An 11,891-nucleotide genomic window follows, 5' to 3' on the forward strand; every position below is an offset into this window, starting at 1 on the left:
CTACCCTAGGACCGCCCGCAGCTCCCCAACGGAGGCGGCCAGCTGGGGACGACGAGGCCAGGGGCCAGGGGCACCCGGGTGCCCCAGCGGAGCGGTAGGAGATGTGAGGTGGGGGTAGGAGGGGGGTCCACAGGTGGAGGTGGGGCTGGGGTGAGGGGCCTTGGGCCTCTGAAGCCCAGGGCCGCCCCAAGTCGGGGCTATGCTGACGTTCTGTCCTCGCCCCGGCCCCGGTGGGCATCTTCCGGGACTCTTCGCCGCACCTGCCCCGCGACCCTGCGCCTCCCCCCTAACCCTTCGCATGTGGGTCTCCAGCCCAGTCCCGCCGCGGATGGCGCGCAGGAGGCGGCGGGAGGCCGGGCGCGCCTGTGGGCGGGGCCGAGTGGCCAAGGCCCGGCCCTTGCAGCGCAGCTCAGAACGAGGCGGCCGCGGCTGAGGCGGAGGGATACCGAGCGCCGTATATATACCGCGGAGCGCAGGCTCGCACTTCGACAGTGGTGCTGGGAGCCTCGCGGACGCGGAGCCGTTACTCGCAGTTGGGCGGCGGCGGCGGTGGCATAACGCTCAGCGCTCACAGCGCCTTAGTAGCAGCAGCAGCAGTAGCAGAGGCACCCCTGCGGTCACAGCCCCGGCGCAGGTGCAGCCACCCTTGTTCTCTCTGCTCTTCCTCCGTTCGCTCGCACCATGGTAGGTCGGGAGTGGCAAACGCCGGCGTAGCAGCTGCCGGCCCATGATTTCTTACCCAATTTTTAGTTCAGCCTATAATTTTTCTTCTCTTTTTCTTTTCTTTGTTGGGGTTTTTTTCTTTTTTGGGTGTTACGCAGCAGGTGCGGTTTAGGATGCATTCCGGATTTGCATCTCGGTTTTCTCGGCCAGGGATCCTCATTTAAATTTTGGTGCGTCTTGGAGCTGGGCTTGGCCGTGGGTTGTCCGCGGGCAGGGGCTCTGGCCCCAGCTGAATCGGAGCCGTCTGCACCCACCCCCCTCCCCCAGTCCGCAATACTGCATCCAGCGCGCCGCACCCGGGCTGCCCGCAGCGCTTCGCCTCTGCCCCGGGGGGCGGGGGAGCCGGGCGGGGCCGGGCACTAGACCCTGGCTCGCAGGCAGCTGGGCGGGCGGGCAGCGGAGAATGAATGGGCCGGAGCGAGCCGGTGGCGCACGTTGCTCCTGCCGGGACGTGGGGGGCGCCGTCAGCCTTCCCCCAACACTGCTGTCCCCGCTGGGCGCTCTCTCCCGGCGCTCTTTCCTCCTCCCTCCCGGGGGGCGCGGCGCGGGCGTGGGCTGGGAAGGAAGGAGCCGGGGAAGGGTGGGGTGGGGGCAGGAAGGCGCGGGGTGGGGGGCGGAGAGGGCGGAAGCGGCGGGCCGGCCGCCCGGCACCCGGGCGGGGCCCTGCGGTGTGGCCGGGGTTCGTGTCTCCCCGGTTCGCTCCCCTGCAGCCCCCCACCCTGTGCGGCAGTAAAGGCGTGCGTGATCCTCGGTACACCAAGAGGTCCCTTCCCGAGGGAGGCGCTCGGCTCGCGCTAATTGGGACGGGGGAGAGGCGCGGGAGGAGGGAGCTGGCGCGCGGCTCGGCCTCCAGCAGAGACGCAAAGTTTCTGCTCCGGGAGGCGGTGGCGGCGCGGCGGGCTCGCCGCCTCGGGGAGCAGAAGCGGGTGGAGGGCGCGGGGCGGACTGGGCCTCCGCCTGCCGCGCAGCCGCGGGGGTGGGGTTGGGGGTGGGAGTGGGGGTCTCCCTGGCCTGGGAGGGCGGCGCCCCCTTGAACCCTCCTGCACTCGGGGCCCGCTCCCCTGCCCGGCCCCTCGCCCGGCGTTTTCTCCGCCCCGAGCCGCTTCCCAGTCCGAAGGGAGATGCCCTCCACGTTTCCGCTTTCTCTGCAGCCTCTAGACTGCCAGATGCGGCTGTGCGCCTCGCTGGGTGTTTTCCATAGCCCCCTTCCTCTCTCGGCGGGCAGGGCTGACATCACCCACAGCGTTTTCTGGCTTGGCGGGGTGGGGAGGTGGCTCCCGGCAGGTTCAGCGCACCTTCGCCCCCAAGGCCAGCGCGGTCCGGTGGTCGGGGTGTATTTCTTTGTCGAGGAAGGCTGATGCTCTCGATAACCACTCTAATGCGAGAATTTTGCGGCGAGGTGAGACTGTCTCCACGGTGAGGTGACAGCTTCTCTTGCGAGGTGTGGCAGCGCTTCCTGTTGTGCAAGACTGACGTTGCCCTGGCATTACGTAAATCATCGTGTCTCCTTCATTCGGTATAAAGAAGACCAACGTGCTATACCTGGGTTAGAAAGGAAGACCCAGTTCTAATTTGAAAACATAAGTGTCTCCCCCAAATCAGTATGTTGGAACATCATTCCTATTGTGAAAGTTTCCACTTATGAGTTAGAATAAACTTAATGTTGTCAGCTTTCTATTAGGACTTATTCTGGAACTGGCTTCATTAGGCGTGCTTCATTAATATAAAAATACATATTAGCTCTCCTTGAGATCTCGAATTCCCCTGGCTGGAGGCACAGGTTCAGTGTTGCCGAGGCCAAATAATGCAAGTGAGAATTACCTTCGTGGCCGTTACCACCTCTAGTCAAGTATTTCTATTATGAGCAGCTCTTATGTCATCCATAAAGTAGGTAAATATTCTCTAGCAAAGTTAATAGTTCCTCTCCAAAAAAGGGAGGGCACAGTCTCATAATTATTATATAGTTTGTGCATACTTAATTTTTGCAGTTTTGTAACAGCTCAGCTGTAGGACAGTTCCATTTTTTCCTGGCTCCTAAATCAGGATAATTTGACCAAGGGCATTTAGCTGTTCTAAATGTTAGGCTTTTACCAAATAACTGCCTAATTTAAATGATTGGAAAGCACTTGTTACATGGAAATGAAGTTGGTAGGATAACCCATTGCTGTATATTTATTTTTTTCCATTGAATTGTATCTCATAAAATAGATATTAAAAGCCTGTTAATCCAACCCAATGACATTATGTAACGCCAGTTTGGAGATTTGGAGTGCCTGCAGCAATGCGCAAGGTGCACTAAAAGTCTGCCCCTGGACCCAATCCTGGCTGCGGTGACAGCGGCAGCAGGCTGGGTCCCTTCTTGGATGGAAGCGGGGACTGTGGCATCCCTGGTGCAGTAGGTGGCGCTCTTCTTTCTCAGAGCCTGCCCCTGCAGCCGATGCAGTGGGCCTTTTGCCACTGGAGGTGCCCTTTTTCAAACTATGAACCTGACCCTTCCTGGTTAGACTGCAGAGCGTATAGCCCTAGGCCCAGAGAAGAAAACCCGAAATGAGATGTTGTCACTTCCTTTGTTTTTAAAATAGTGTAAAGGGTTCCCTTTATTCTAATTGTTTTTATTAAATGACATTGCTGAAGTTTTCAAACAGCTGATTTTTTCTTCGAGATTGATTTTTGAAAGATCACTAATAAAAGTGTAATTGGAAAAACCATGTTGACCTCGATCAAACTCTGGTGGATTGAATTATAACCTTTTCTTTTTCTATGTAGGCTGATCAGCTGACCGAAGAACAGATTGCTGGTAAGTTGATGACTTCAGGGAGTTTCAGGAGAGCGGAACTAGGCAGACTCAGTTCTGGTGACTCCTCTGTCATCTCCCCCTATGGTCTGAGCAGTTTTCTAAGAATTTATTTAAATGAAAACAATAAGCAGAGATATTTAGGTCAAGTGTTACTCCTTGTCAGCATTTTGGAGATAATGAGAAAGGAAATAGAACTAAGAATACCCACTTATGCTTCACGGTGTGCCAGGCTTTGTATATAATGAGATTGCATGGAGCCTGCTACTCAAAAATGTAGTTTAGAATTCTTATGTCACAGGTCTTTTAGTAATTCACCATGAAAGCTTGTACTTGCTATTCTAAATGGGAATGGGTGGAAATAAGTGTCAGGACCCCTGTAATAATTGGGAAGGAATGATTTAGTTTAGATTTTAGCTTTTAATATTCTCTGGAGGACTTTTTTTTTTTTTTGGCGGTACGCGGGCCTCTCACTGTTGTGGCCTCTCCTGTTGTGGAGCACAGGCTCCGGACGCGCAGGCTCAGCGGCCATGGCTCACGGGCCCAGCCGCTCCGTGGCATGTGGGATCTTTCCGGACCGGGGCACGAACCCGTGTCCCCTGCATCGGCAGGCGGACTCTCAACCACTGCACCACCAGGGAAGCCCCTGGAGGACTTTTTTGAGATGGTTTCTCTTTAGGAAACCAGGAATGCCTTTGAAATACTCTGAATGCCATGTAGGGAGAACACACTGGTTACGTGGGATTGTACATTTCTGGTAACCACCTCTTCCTATGGCTGTGAAACAGGGAGTTCTTGTGGCTGTAGAAATTTAACAGGAAGGGACCATAAAGGAGCATGTGGACCAATCTCACTTGTCAGATTGGACCTAGGACTAAATTAAGCTTAACCTCTTTATGTGAGAATATTGTGGCTTTATGGAACTGGTTACCAGGAATGACGTTTGCTCTATGGACTATGGTGTGAAGGCCAGTCCAACAGAACTGCTGTGATCTTTGTTTCAGCAGATAAAGAGCAGGCAGTTTCTCTTAACTTGCACAACTTGGATGGCTTGCTTTGGCAAGTTAAGGGAAGGGCGTGCTGTGGCTGGGTTGGGTGAAGACATTCATTCTAAAAGGTAAACTTTTGTTTTCAGAATTCAAGGAAGCTTTCTCCCTATTTGACAAAGATGGCGATGGCACCATCACAACAAAGGAACTTGGAACTGTCATGAGGTCACTGGGTCAGAACCCAACAGAAGCCGAATTGCAGGATATGATCAATGAAGTGGACGCTGATGGTAAGGGCTTTAGAACTATGAATGAATGCCAGCGTCGTGTAATTCAAGTTCAGACATGTTAAAGATTGTCTTTCAGGTCCCCAGATCAAGGCGAATGTGCAAAGATCCTTTCTGTGGTTTCCATACAGCCACTGACAATTAAAACAGAAGACTATGGGCCTGCCTTTCGCCCTGCTCACTGTCTAGAATATTTCCTGGATCAGATCATAGTATTGTTCTTTTCCACTCGCCATGACCTACAGCTCAGTCTTTTATCAACTGGCCCATGAGTCTGCGCTGAGTCCTATGGGGAAAATAAAAATAAATTGCCATAGACCTTTTAAAAAAGCTTACTGTCTCTAAGAGGAGAAAAAACCCAAGTGAGGTGGGGGAAGAGCATTCTCAGATGTTAACATGTGGGAGTGAGTACAATGTGAGCCGTCAGTGTGTTTATTGAAGAGGATTTTGAGGATCATTGAGGCTTGGAGGTGGGGTGCATGATGATTGTAGGGAGTGGATTTATGGAAGCTAGTAGAAGGATGTGGAGCCAGAAGGGGCAAGCAGTAACCCCTCTAGCAGTCGGTCACCATTTGGTTGTTCGTTCCTCTGGACTCCAGAACAGTGGACAGTAGACCTTTTAGTGGGCACTTCGATCAGTAAGTGGTTTTTGATCACTCCCTCCCCCCAAACAAAACACGTTTTTTTGGAAATAATATCAATTAAATTAATAATTTTAATTTATTTAATAAACTTAAGTAAATTAATCAAATCTACAAACATTGTAGAACATTAGTAAATTTTGAAAAGATGAGGTAGGAATAAACGATTTGGATCTGGACTACTTTCTTGATTGGCATGATTTAAAAATATGGTATCATAAGGTGATAAAATGGAATTATACTTGTCTGGTCATATACATTTAGAAGCAGGGGTTTGGGGTCAGCTCTTTTTTTTTTTTTTTTTGTGGCACAGGGGCCTCTCACTGTTGTGGCCTCTCCCGTTGCGGAGCATAGGCTCCGGACGTGCAGGCTCAGCGGCCATGGCTCACGGGCCCAGCCGCTCCGCGGCATGTGGGATCTTCCCGGACCGGGGCACGAACCCGTGTCCCCTGCATCGGCAGGCGGACTCTCAACCACTGTGCCACCAGGGAAGCCCGGGTCAGCTCTTTAACAATGGTTTTACCCCATTTGAACTATTTCTAAAGGCTGTTTTCATCCTTAGTAATTTGGAAAAAGAGGTTTTTCATAGTTCTGTCTCGTTTGACTGCTAAGGGTGATCAGCCATCTGGGAACATGGGATGGCTCTCATGTTTTGTGTAAGCCCTGGGGAAACTGTGCTTGGGGACTGGCAAAGTGTATTAGGCCCTCGGGTTTTATGGAACAAGGTGGGGAAAGTTGTCTCAAGCTATAGAATCTGGTACTCGCGATGAATAAATATGATGCCTAAGGACATCGCTGTGTGGCTGTAAGAGAGCATTTCAAATAATTTTGTCTTCCATGAATGTCAATAATGCTTAAAAATTTTGGAGGCTAAATAGATTTGAAGGACTCTCTGAATTATCATTTTGATTTAAAGGTACTGGTGAAAACGAGTGACTTAACGTAAGGCTTTTTTCTTCTAATTTAATTTTTGTTTCGTTCAGTTCAAGTAACACTGTTGATCCTGGTGACTTGTCTTTGGGGTGTTCATCGAGCTGTTGGCTTTAAAGGAGGAGCTGTTTGGAATACTGGCCGTAGAACGGATTCTTCTGACAAAGTTTCCTGAATGTTAATAGTCTAAGCTGAGAAAACACTTTTGAGCCTTGCCCTTAATGGGAAATAAAGATACTGAGTTGGGGAGAAAGCGATTAGGTGACTTACCATAATGTGGCTAAGAAATGCCTCCTGGAGAAGACTTTGCCACACTTTATGGTCCCTGGCGTAACAAGGTCAACTTTTTTCCCGTTCATAATCCTTTTCTTTCCTAAACACGTTGTGTACTCCTGGCGGCCCAATTATGGACCTTCACCAGCATCGCTAGGGCAGGCAGAGCTAGATCCGAGTGATCTCCCTAACTCGGGGGGAGGCAAACTCAGGTGCCTCCCTTGGGAGTAGAAAGATCCAGCTTGCACTGCTGTGGGCTTTTTTTTTTTTTCTCTTGAACTGTACAAAACCTTCAGTGGCCAAGAATCTGTATGTGCAGTTTCCTTTGCATCATTAAATGCTATCCTGGGCACTGATCACTGGTTTGAATTATGTGAATCACATGAAATTGCCCTGTGAAGTATTTGAATAGCTTAAACCTAAGATGGCTCAACATAATAAAACAATTTACCAGTTTGTCCTGGCAAATGCTTACTGTTCTATAAAGTGGTTCTAAAACTATCACTCCAGGGTAGCATTACTGGAGCGCTTATTTTACATGAGCTTTTGTTCTTTTATTTGAGGTAATGGCACCATTGATTTCCCAGAATTTTTGACTATGATGGCTAGAAAAATGAAAGATACAGACAGTGAAGAAGAAATCCGCGAGGCATTCCGAGTCTTTGACAAGGTAACCCTGCGTCTGCGTTGCAGACTGTACTTAAATATGGCTTTCTGGCTGTCATTTCTAAAAGCTTTAACGTTCTATTCTAGTTAGAACACTTACCTAACTGCCTGAGCCTCTGAAATCTCATTTTCAGATATCCCGACTTATTGTAGTAACCTTATCAGATGAGAGTAAACATAATAAATAGTAGAGAAATTTTGAACCAAGTTTCTTGATTGTGACTTTCAATTTCTGTTTGCTTTTCAAAAGCCCCTGCAGTGTCTGCATTGGCTGACTGCATGTGCTTAGTAGGTAGAGGTGGGAACTGGAGATGGAGAATTGTCGACATACACACAGTTGGCAGTAACTTGAGGGGCTTAATTAAGTCAAAGGCCTACTTGCCCACACCGAACCACTATGAGTCCCTGCCAGTAACGGTTGCTGAATGTTCACAGGATGGCAATGGTTACATCAGTGCTGCAGAACTACGTCACGTCATGACAAACTTAGGAGAAAAACTAACAGATGAAGAAGTAGATGAAATGATCAGAGAAGCAGATATTGATGGAGATGGACAAGTCAACTACGAAGGTAACACACCAAGTTGCTTTAGCTTAGTTTCTAAGTTTTCCCCTTAGGATCTATAAACAAGTTAACTACTTGAACTAGATTTTTTTTTTCTTTCCTTATGCAGAGTAGAGATGTTATGTTCATTGAAGCTGCTTTTGAAGATAACCGAAAGTTATGATTATTTGTCTTTTCAGAATTCGTACAGATGATGACTGCAAAATGAAGACCTACTTTCAACTCCTTTTTTCCCCCCTCTAGAAGAATCAAATTGATCTTTTACTTACCTCTTGCAAAAAAAAAAAAAATTCATTTACTCATTCTGTTTCTATATAGCAAAACTGAATGTCAAGAGTACCTTCTGTCCACACACACACAAAATCTGCATGTATCGATTGGTGGTCCTGTCCCCTAAAGATCAAGCTACATCAGTTTTCCGATATAAATACTTGTCCTACCTTAATGATAAGGAAGCACTTAGTGGACACCTGGCAGGTCCGTCCGCTCATGGTTAATACACTGTTTGGGCTGGCCAGTTTTTCATGCATGCAGCTTGACAGTTGAGCACAGTCAGGCGTTTGTATTAAAAATGAAAAACAAACAAAAAAACAAATTCAAAGCCTACTCAAAGGGGTTCTAGTTCAATGTGTTACCATAAATTGTCATAGCTGGTTTACTGAAGACAGACATTTAAGATTGGTTTACCTCAGGATGCTGTGGAAGACAAACTGTCCAGGCATAGCCCCACTAGCAGGATGGCCCTCTTGTCACTTCCCCGTGCCCCCCTACCTGTCGTGACCGTGACACACCCTGGTGGCATGCCCACGTGTGTTGGTTTAGCATTGTCTGCATTGTGCTAGAGCGGAGTGGGTGTCAGGCTATCACCATTCATACAAATTTTTAAAAACAAACCTTTATCAAGGGAGCATCTTTGGACTCTCTGTTTTTAAAACCTTCTGAACCATGACTTGGAGCCAGCAGAGTAGGCTGTGGCTGTGGACTTCAGCACAACCATCAACGTTGCTGTTCAAGAAATTACAATTTACGTCCATTCCAAGTTGTAAATGCTAGTTTTTTTTTTTTTTTCCAATAAAAAGACCATTAACTTAAAGTGGTGTTAAATGCTTTGTAAAGCTGAGATCTAAACGGGGACAAGGCAGTTGGAGGGGGAGGCAAGTGTACCTTTAAATGCCCACAGCCCAGCATTGGGTTTCCCTCCCTCCCTCCCTCCTGAAATCCCAGCACCAACTGCTGAGCCTGAGACCTTGCCTAAAACCAAGCAGATACCGATTGCTTCATCTTATTTATGGACATGTAGGTCTACTTGTATTTTCACTGGGGGGGAGGGGGGAAAGTGAATTATGGTAACTTAATGATTATTCAGGCAGTAGAACTCTTAATGAAGGAAAAAAACCACTTTCAAGCATGTATTTAGGGGTTCTTATCAATTGTGCTGCTGATTACCTGTTTTATGTAACTACTTGAGACCATCTGTGCAAAAGACATGATTTAGTGTGTCTAATTCAATCCTCGCTGTGTGTGGTAGAAGCAGTCACTTTTCTAAGCCAGGCTTTTCATGCCTAAAAGACACTACCAGTCACCTTTTGATTCACAGTTTTTAATTTATGGTTATACTTACCTTAGACTCCTTTTACTTTTTTTTTTTTTTTTTTTTTTAGGTTGACTTGACTTTGCTTCCCCACCCCCCAAGCAGAACTAATGCTAGCTCCCAGCTTGAAAGTAAAACTCCCAGCCCAGAGGGAATTTTGTGCTTCTTTATAAACCTGTAACCAAAACTCAGAGATGCTGGCACTGGTCTTTGCAGTGGGATTGGTTTGCTTAAAAGCTCCCTAAAAGGCGTTTGGATTTAGTGCAGACCCGTTTTTGAAGTGAAGGCTGGATGTACGTGTTTCAGGGTGTTAACTTGGTTGTATCTTATTAGCTAGGAGATTTGGGTTTTGAGTGTTTCTGTGAGAAGTTTTAATTTGCCAGGGAACAGCGGCAGGCTGCAAGTGAGGCAGTGAGAAGCTCTTGGCAGCCAAATGGGTGCATTCGGGGTTGTTTTACGGAGACCCTCAGCTTCTCCCTCTCCTACTCCTTGTCTCTCTGGCACTTTGCAACTCTTTAGTTTTCCCGCCAGAGGGGTGGGTCAGAGCAGTGGAGAGGAGCCTGCCCATCTGCCTTTGCTGCTGGTCCTTAGACCGGGTGGTTGGAAGAAGAGAGGTTGACGTCATGAGCTGGGCTTGGCTTTCACAACTCCTTGAATCTGAAAGGAACATCTCAGAATACCTCGGGGGTTTTTCTTCTGGTGAGACAGGACTGGGGTTTCTCCTTCCAGTAAGTGAATAACCTGGACGTTTCTTGCAGGGAGGTCAAGTAGCCTGACTGTTGACCCACTCTCAGGCCTGTGGCCGATGACCTCCTTGTAGTTTTAAAAAGGGTTGAGGGCGATTTGGCTTGATTTTCAGAAACTTTGCCTTCTATCTTACCCTTTGACCAAGTTTTTTTCTAGAAGCCGGGTGGACTCCATGTTAGTGGTCCTGCAGTCTTTCCTAAAAGACTACCCTTGAAACCAGATGCTTGAATGGCCCGGATCCTGTACGGGAACCAGAAACCTTTCCCCCAGGGGGATGCTGAGTTCCACTTTGGAGCAGAGGGAACTCAGTCCACTGTAGCCTTTCTCTCTGGCCTTTGAGGGGGATGACCAGCCCAGGGGTTGGGTGTTTGCAGTCTGCAGGGGTTTGTGAGAGGAAATAGCTGGACGAGGTGGCAGTGCTGTGAAAGTTGGTCAGCACCTTCCTGTAAACTCTTGCCCCTACTTCTAACTGCTCTATAAATATATATATATATATATATATATTTATATATATATATAAAGTGACTAGTTTAACTGGCATCCCGCTGGAGCCTGAGACTTGCCATAACATACTGCTGAGTCCTTGGCATATACTTTCATAGTTTTGTTCTCCATCTGTTCGGGGTAGGTGTCAAGCAAGGCAAATGTATCTTGATATTTCAGATGGACCTTTGATGTACTGTTGTTGCCAAGGAAGGTTGTTTTTCTGATTTTTTGACAAACGAATTTTTGCACACTTTAAATTGGTGTCTTTCGGCAACTTAAAACACATTGAAAATTAGCTACTGTACATATTTTTATATTCTCTTTATAAATGCATGTCTGACTGTACTTGTAACCATATTGTAACACGTGGCCGCCCAGTAGGCCTCGTGCTGCTGTGGCCCCTCAGCATACTGGGAACTTCTTCCTAAACAAAGAATGTAAATTTGGTCAAGTCTGCTCTTGGTTCATTCAATTATTTTTAACATTTGAATTAATTACTGTATATCCTAAATACACTTATCCTTTTGGCAGTGACTAGATTCCACGAATGTGTCTTAATCTATCCCTTCAGCTGGCGGTTACTATTATCTTTTTTGATCCCTTGAAGTTACCCTGTAGGAGACAGAAATTCTTTGCTGTCTGTATTCCTCAGAGTGAGAAGGTAGTGGCTTGGGAGGAGTGTGTGTTCTTTCTCCAAATCTATTCTAATGTTCATTAAACATGTCTGTAGCAAAGATGGTGGTAGTTCTTTTGTTACCGAAGTCACCCTTCACCGTGGCGATTTGCAAAGGAGATGTACTTGAACGTTTCTGTAAATCGTGAGATGAACTGTTTGGAGATTTCACCACCTCTCTGATGGGGGACCAACTCTATGGAAATTGTAAATAAGTTCTATTTATAAACCTGGCACTGTATTCAATAAACATTTCTGCAGCCTTTCATCTCTAACCGCGAACTCTGTAGGTTTTTAGCTCGCAATGCTTTCCATCCCTTTTGCTCAATGAACAAGCTACACCTGCCCTCAGATGTGATTCCACCTGGGCCCTAGCGTGGTAGGGGAGGGACCAGAAACACCACAGACACATCCCACTACGGCCTTACCCTGGTTTTAAAGTTCAGGTGTCAATAGCTGACGTTTTAACACAGTCTCTTGGCATATTAATGTATCTGTGTTTGCCGTATGTGGAAAATTCACACCG

The 11,891-nt window shown here is 47.6% G+C and overlaps 1 protein-coding gene across 1 annotated transcript; it reads left to right on the top strand.

Moving 5' to 3' along the window:
• Positions 1–473: 473 nt before the first annotated feature.
• On the top strand, positions 474–11,640 carry CALM1 (calmodulin 1). Its single transcript, XM_082617663.1, has 6 exons — positions 474–684; positions 3,490–3,520; positions 4,653–4,796; positions 7,201–7,307; positions 7,739–7,874; positions 8,048–11,640. The coding sequence occupies exons 1-6, from the start codon at positions 682–684 to the stop codon at positions 8,074–8,076; spliced, it is 450 nt and encodes a 149-aa protein (XP_082473789.1). The 5' UTR covers positions 474–681; the 3' UTR covers positions 8,077–11,640.
• The last annotated feature ends 251 nt before the right edge of the window (positions 11,641–11,891 follow it).

This window comes from Mesoplodon mirus (genome assembly GCF_964341445.2).
Source record: "Mesoplodon mirus genome assembly, chromosome: 4".
Lineage (NCBI taxonomy): Eukaryota > Metazoa > Chordata > Mammalia > Artiodactyla > Ziphiidae > Mesoplodon > Mesoplodon mirus.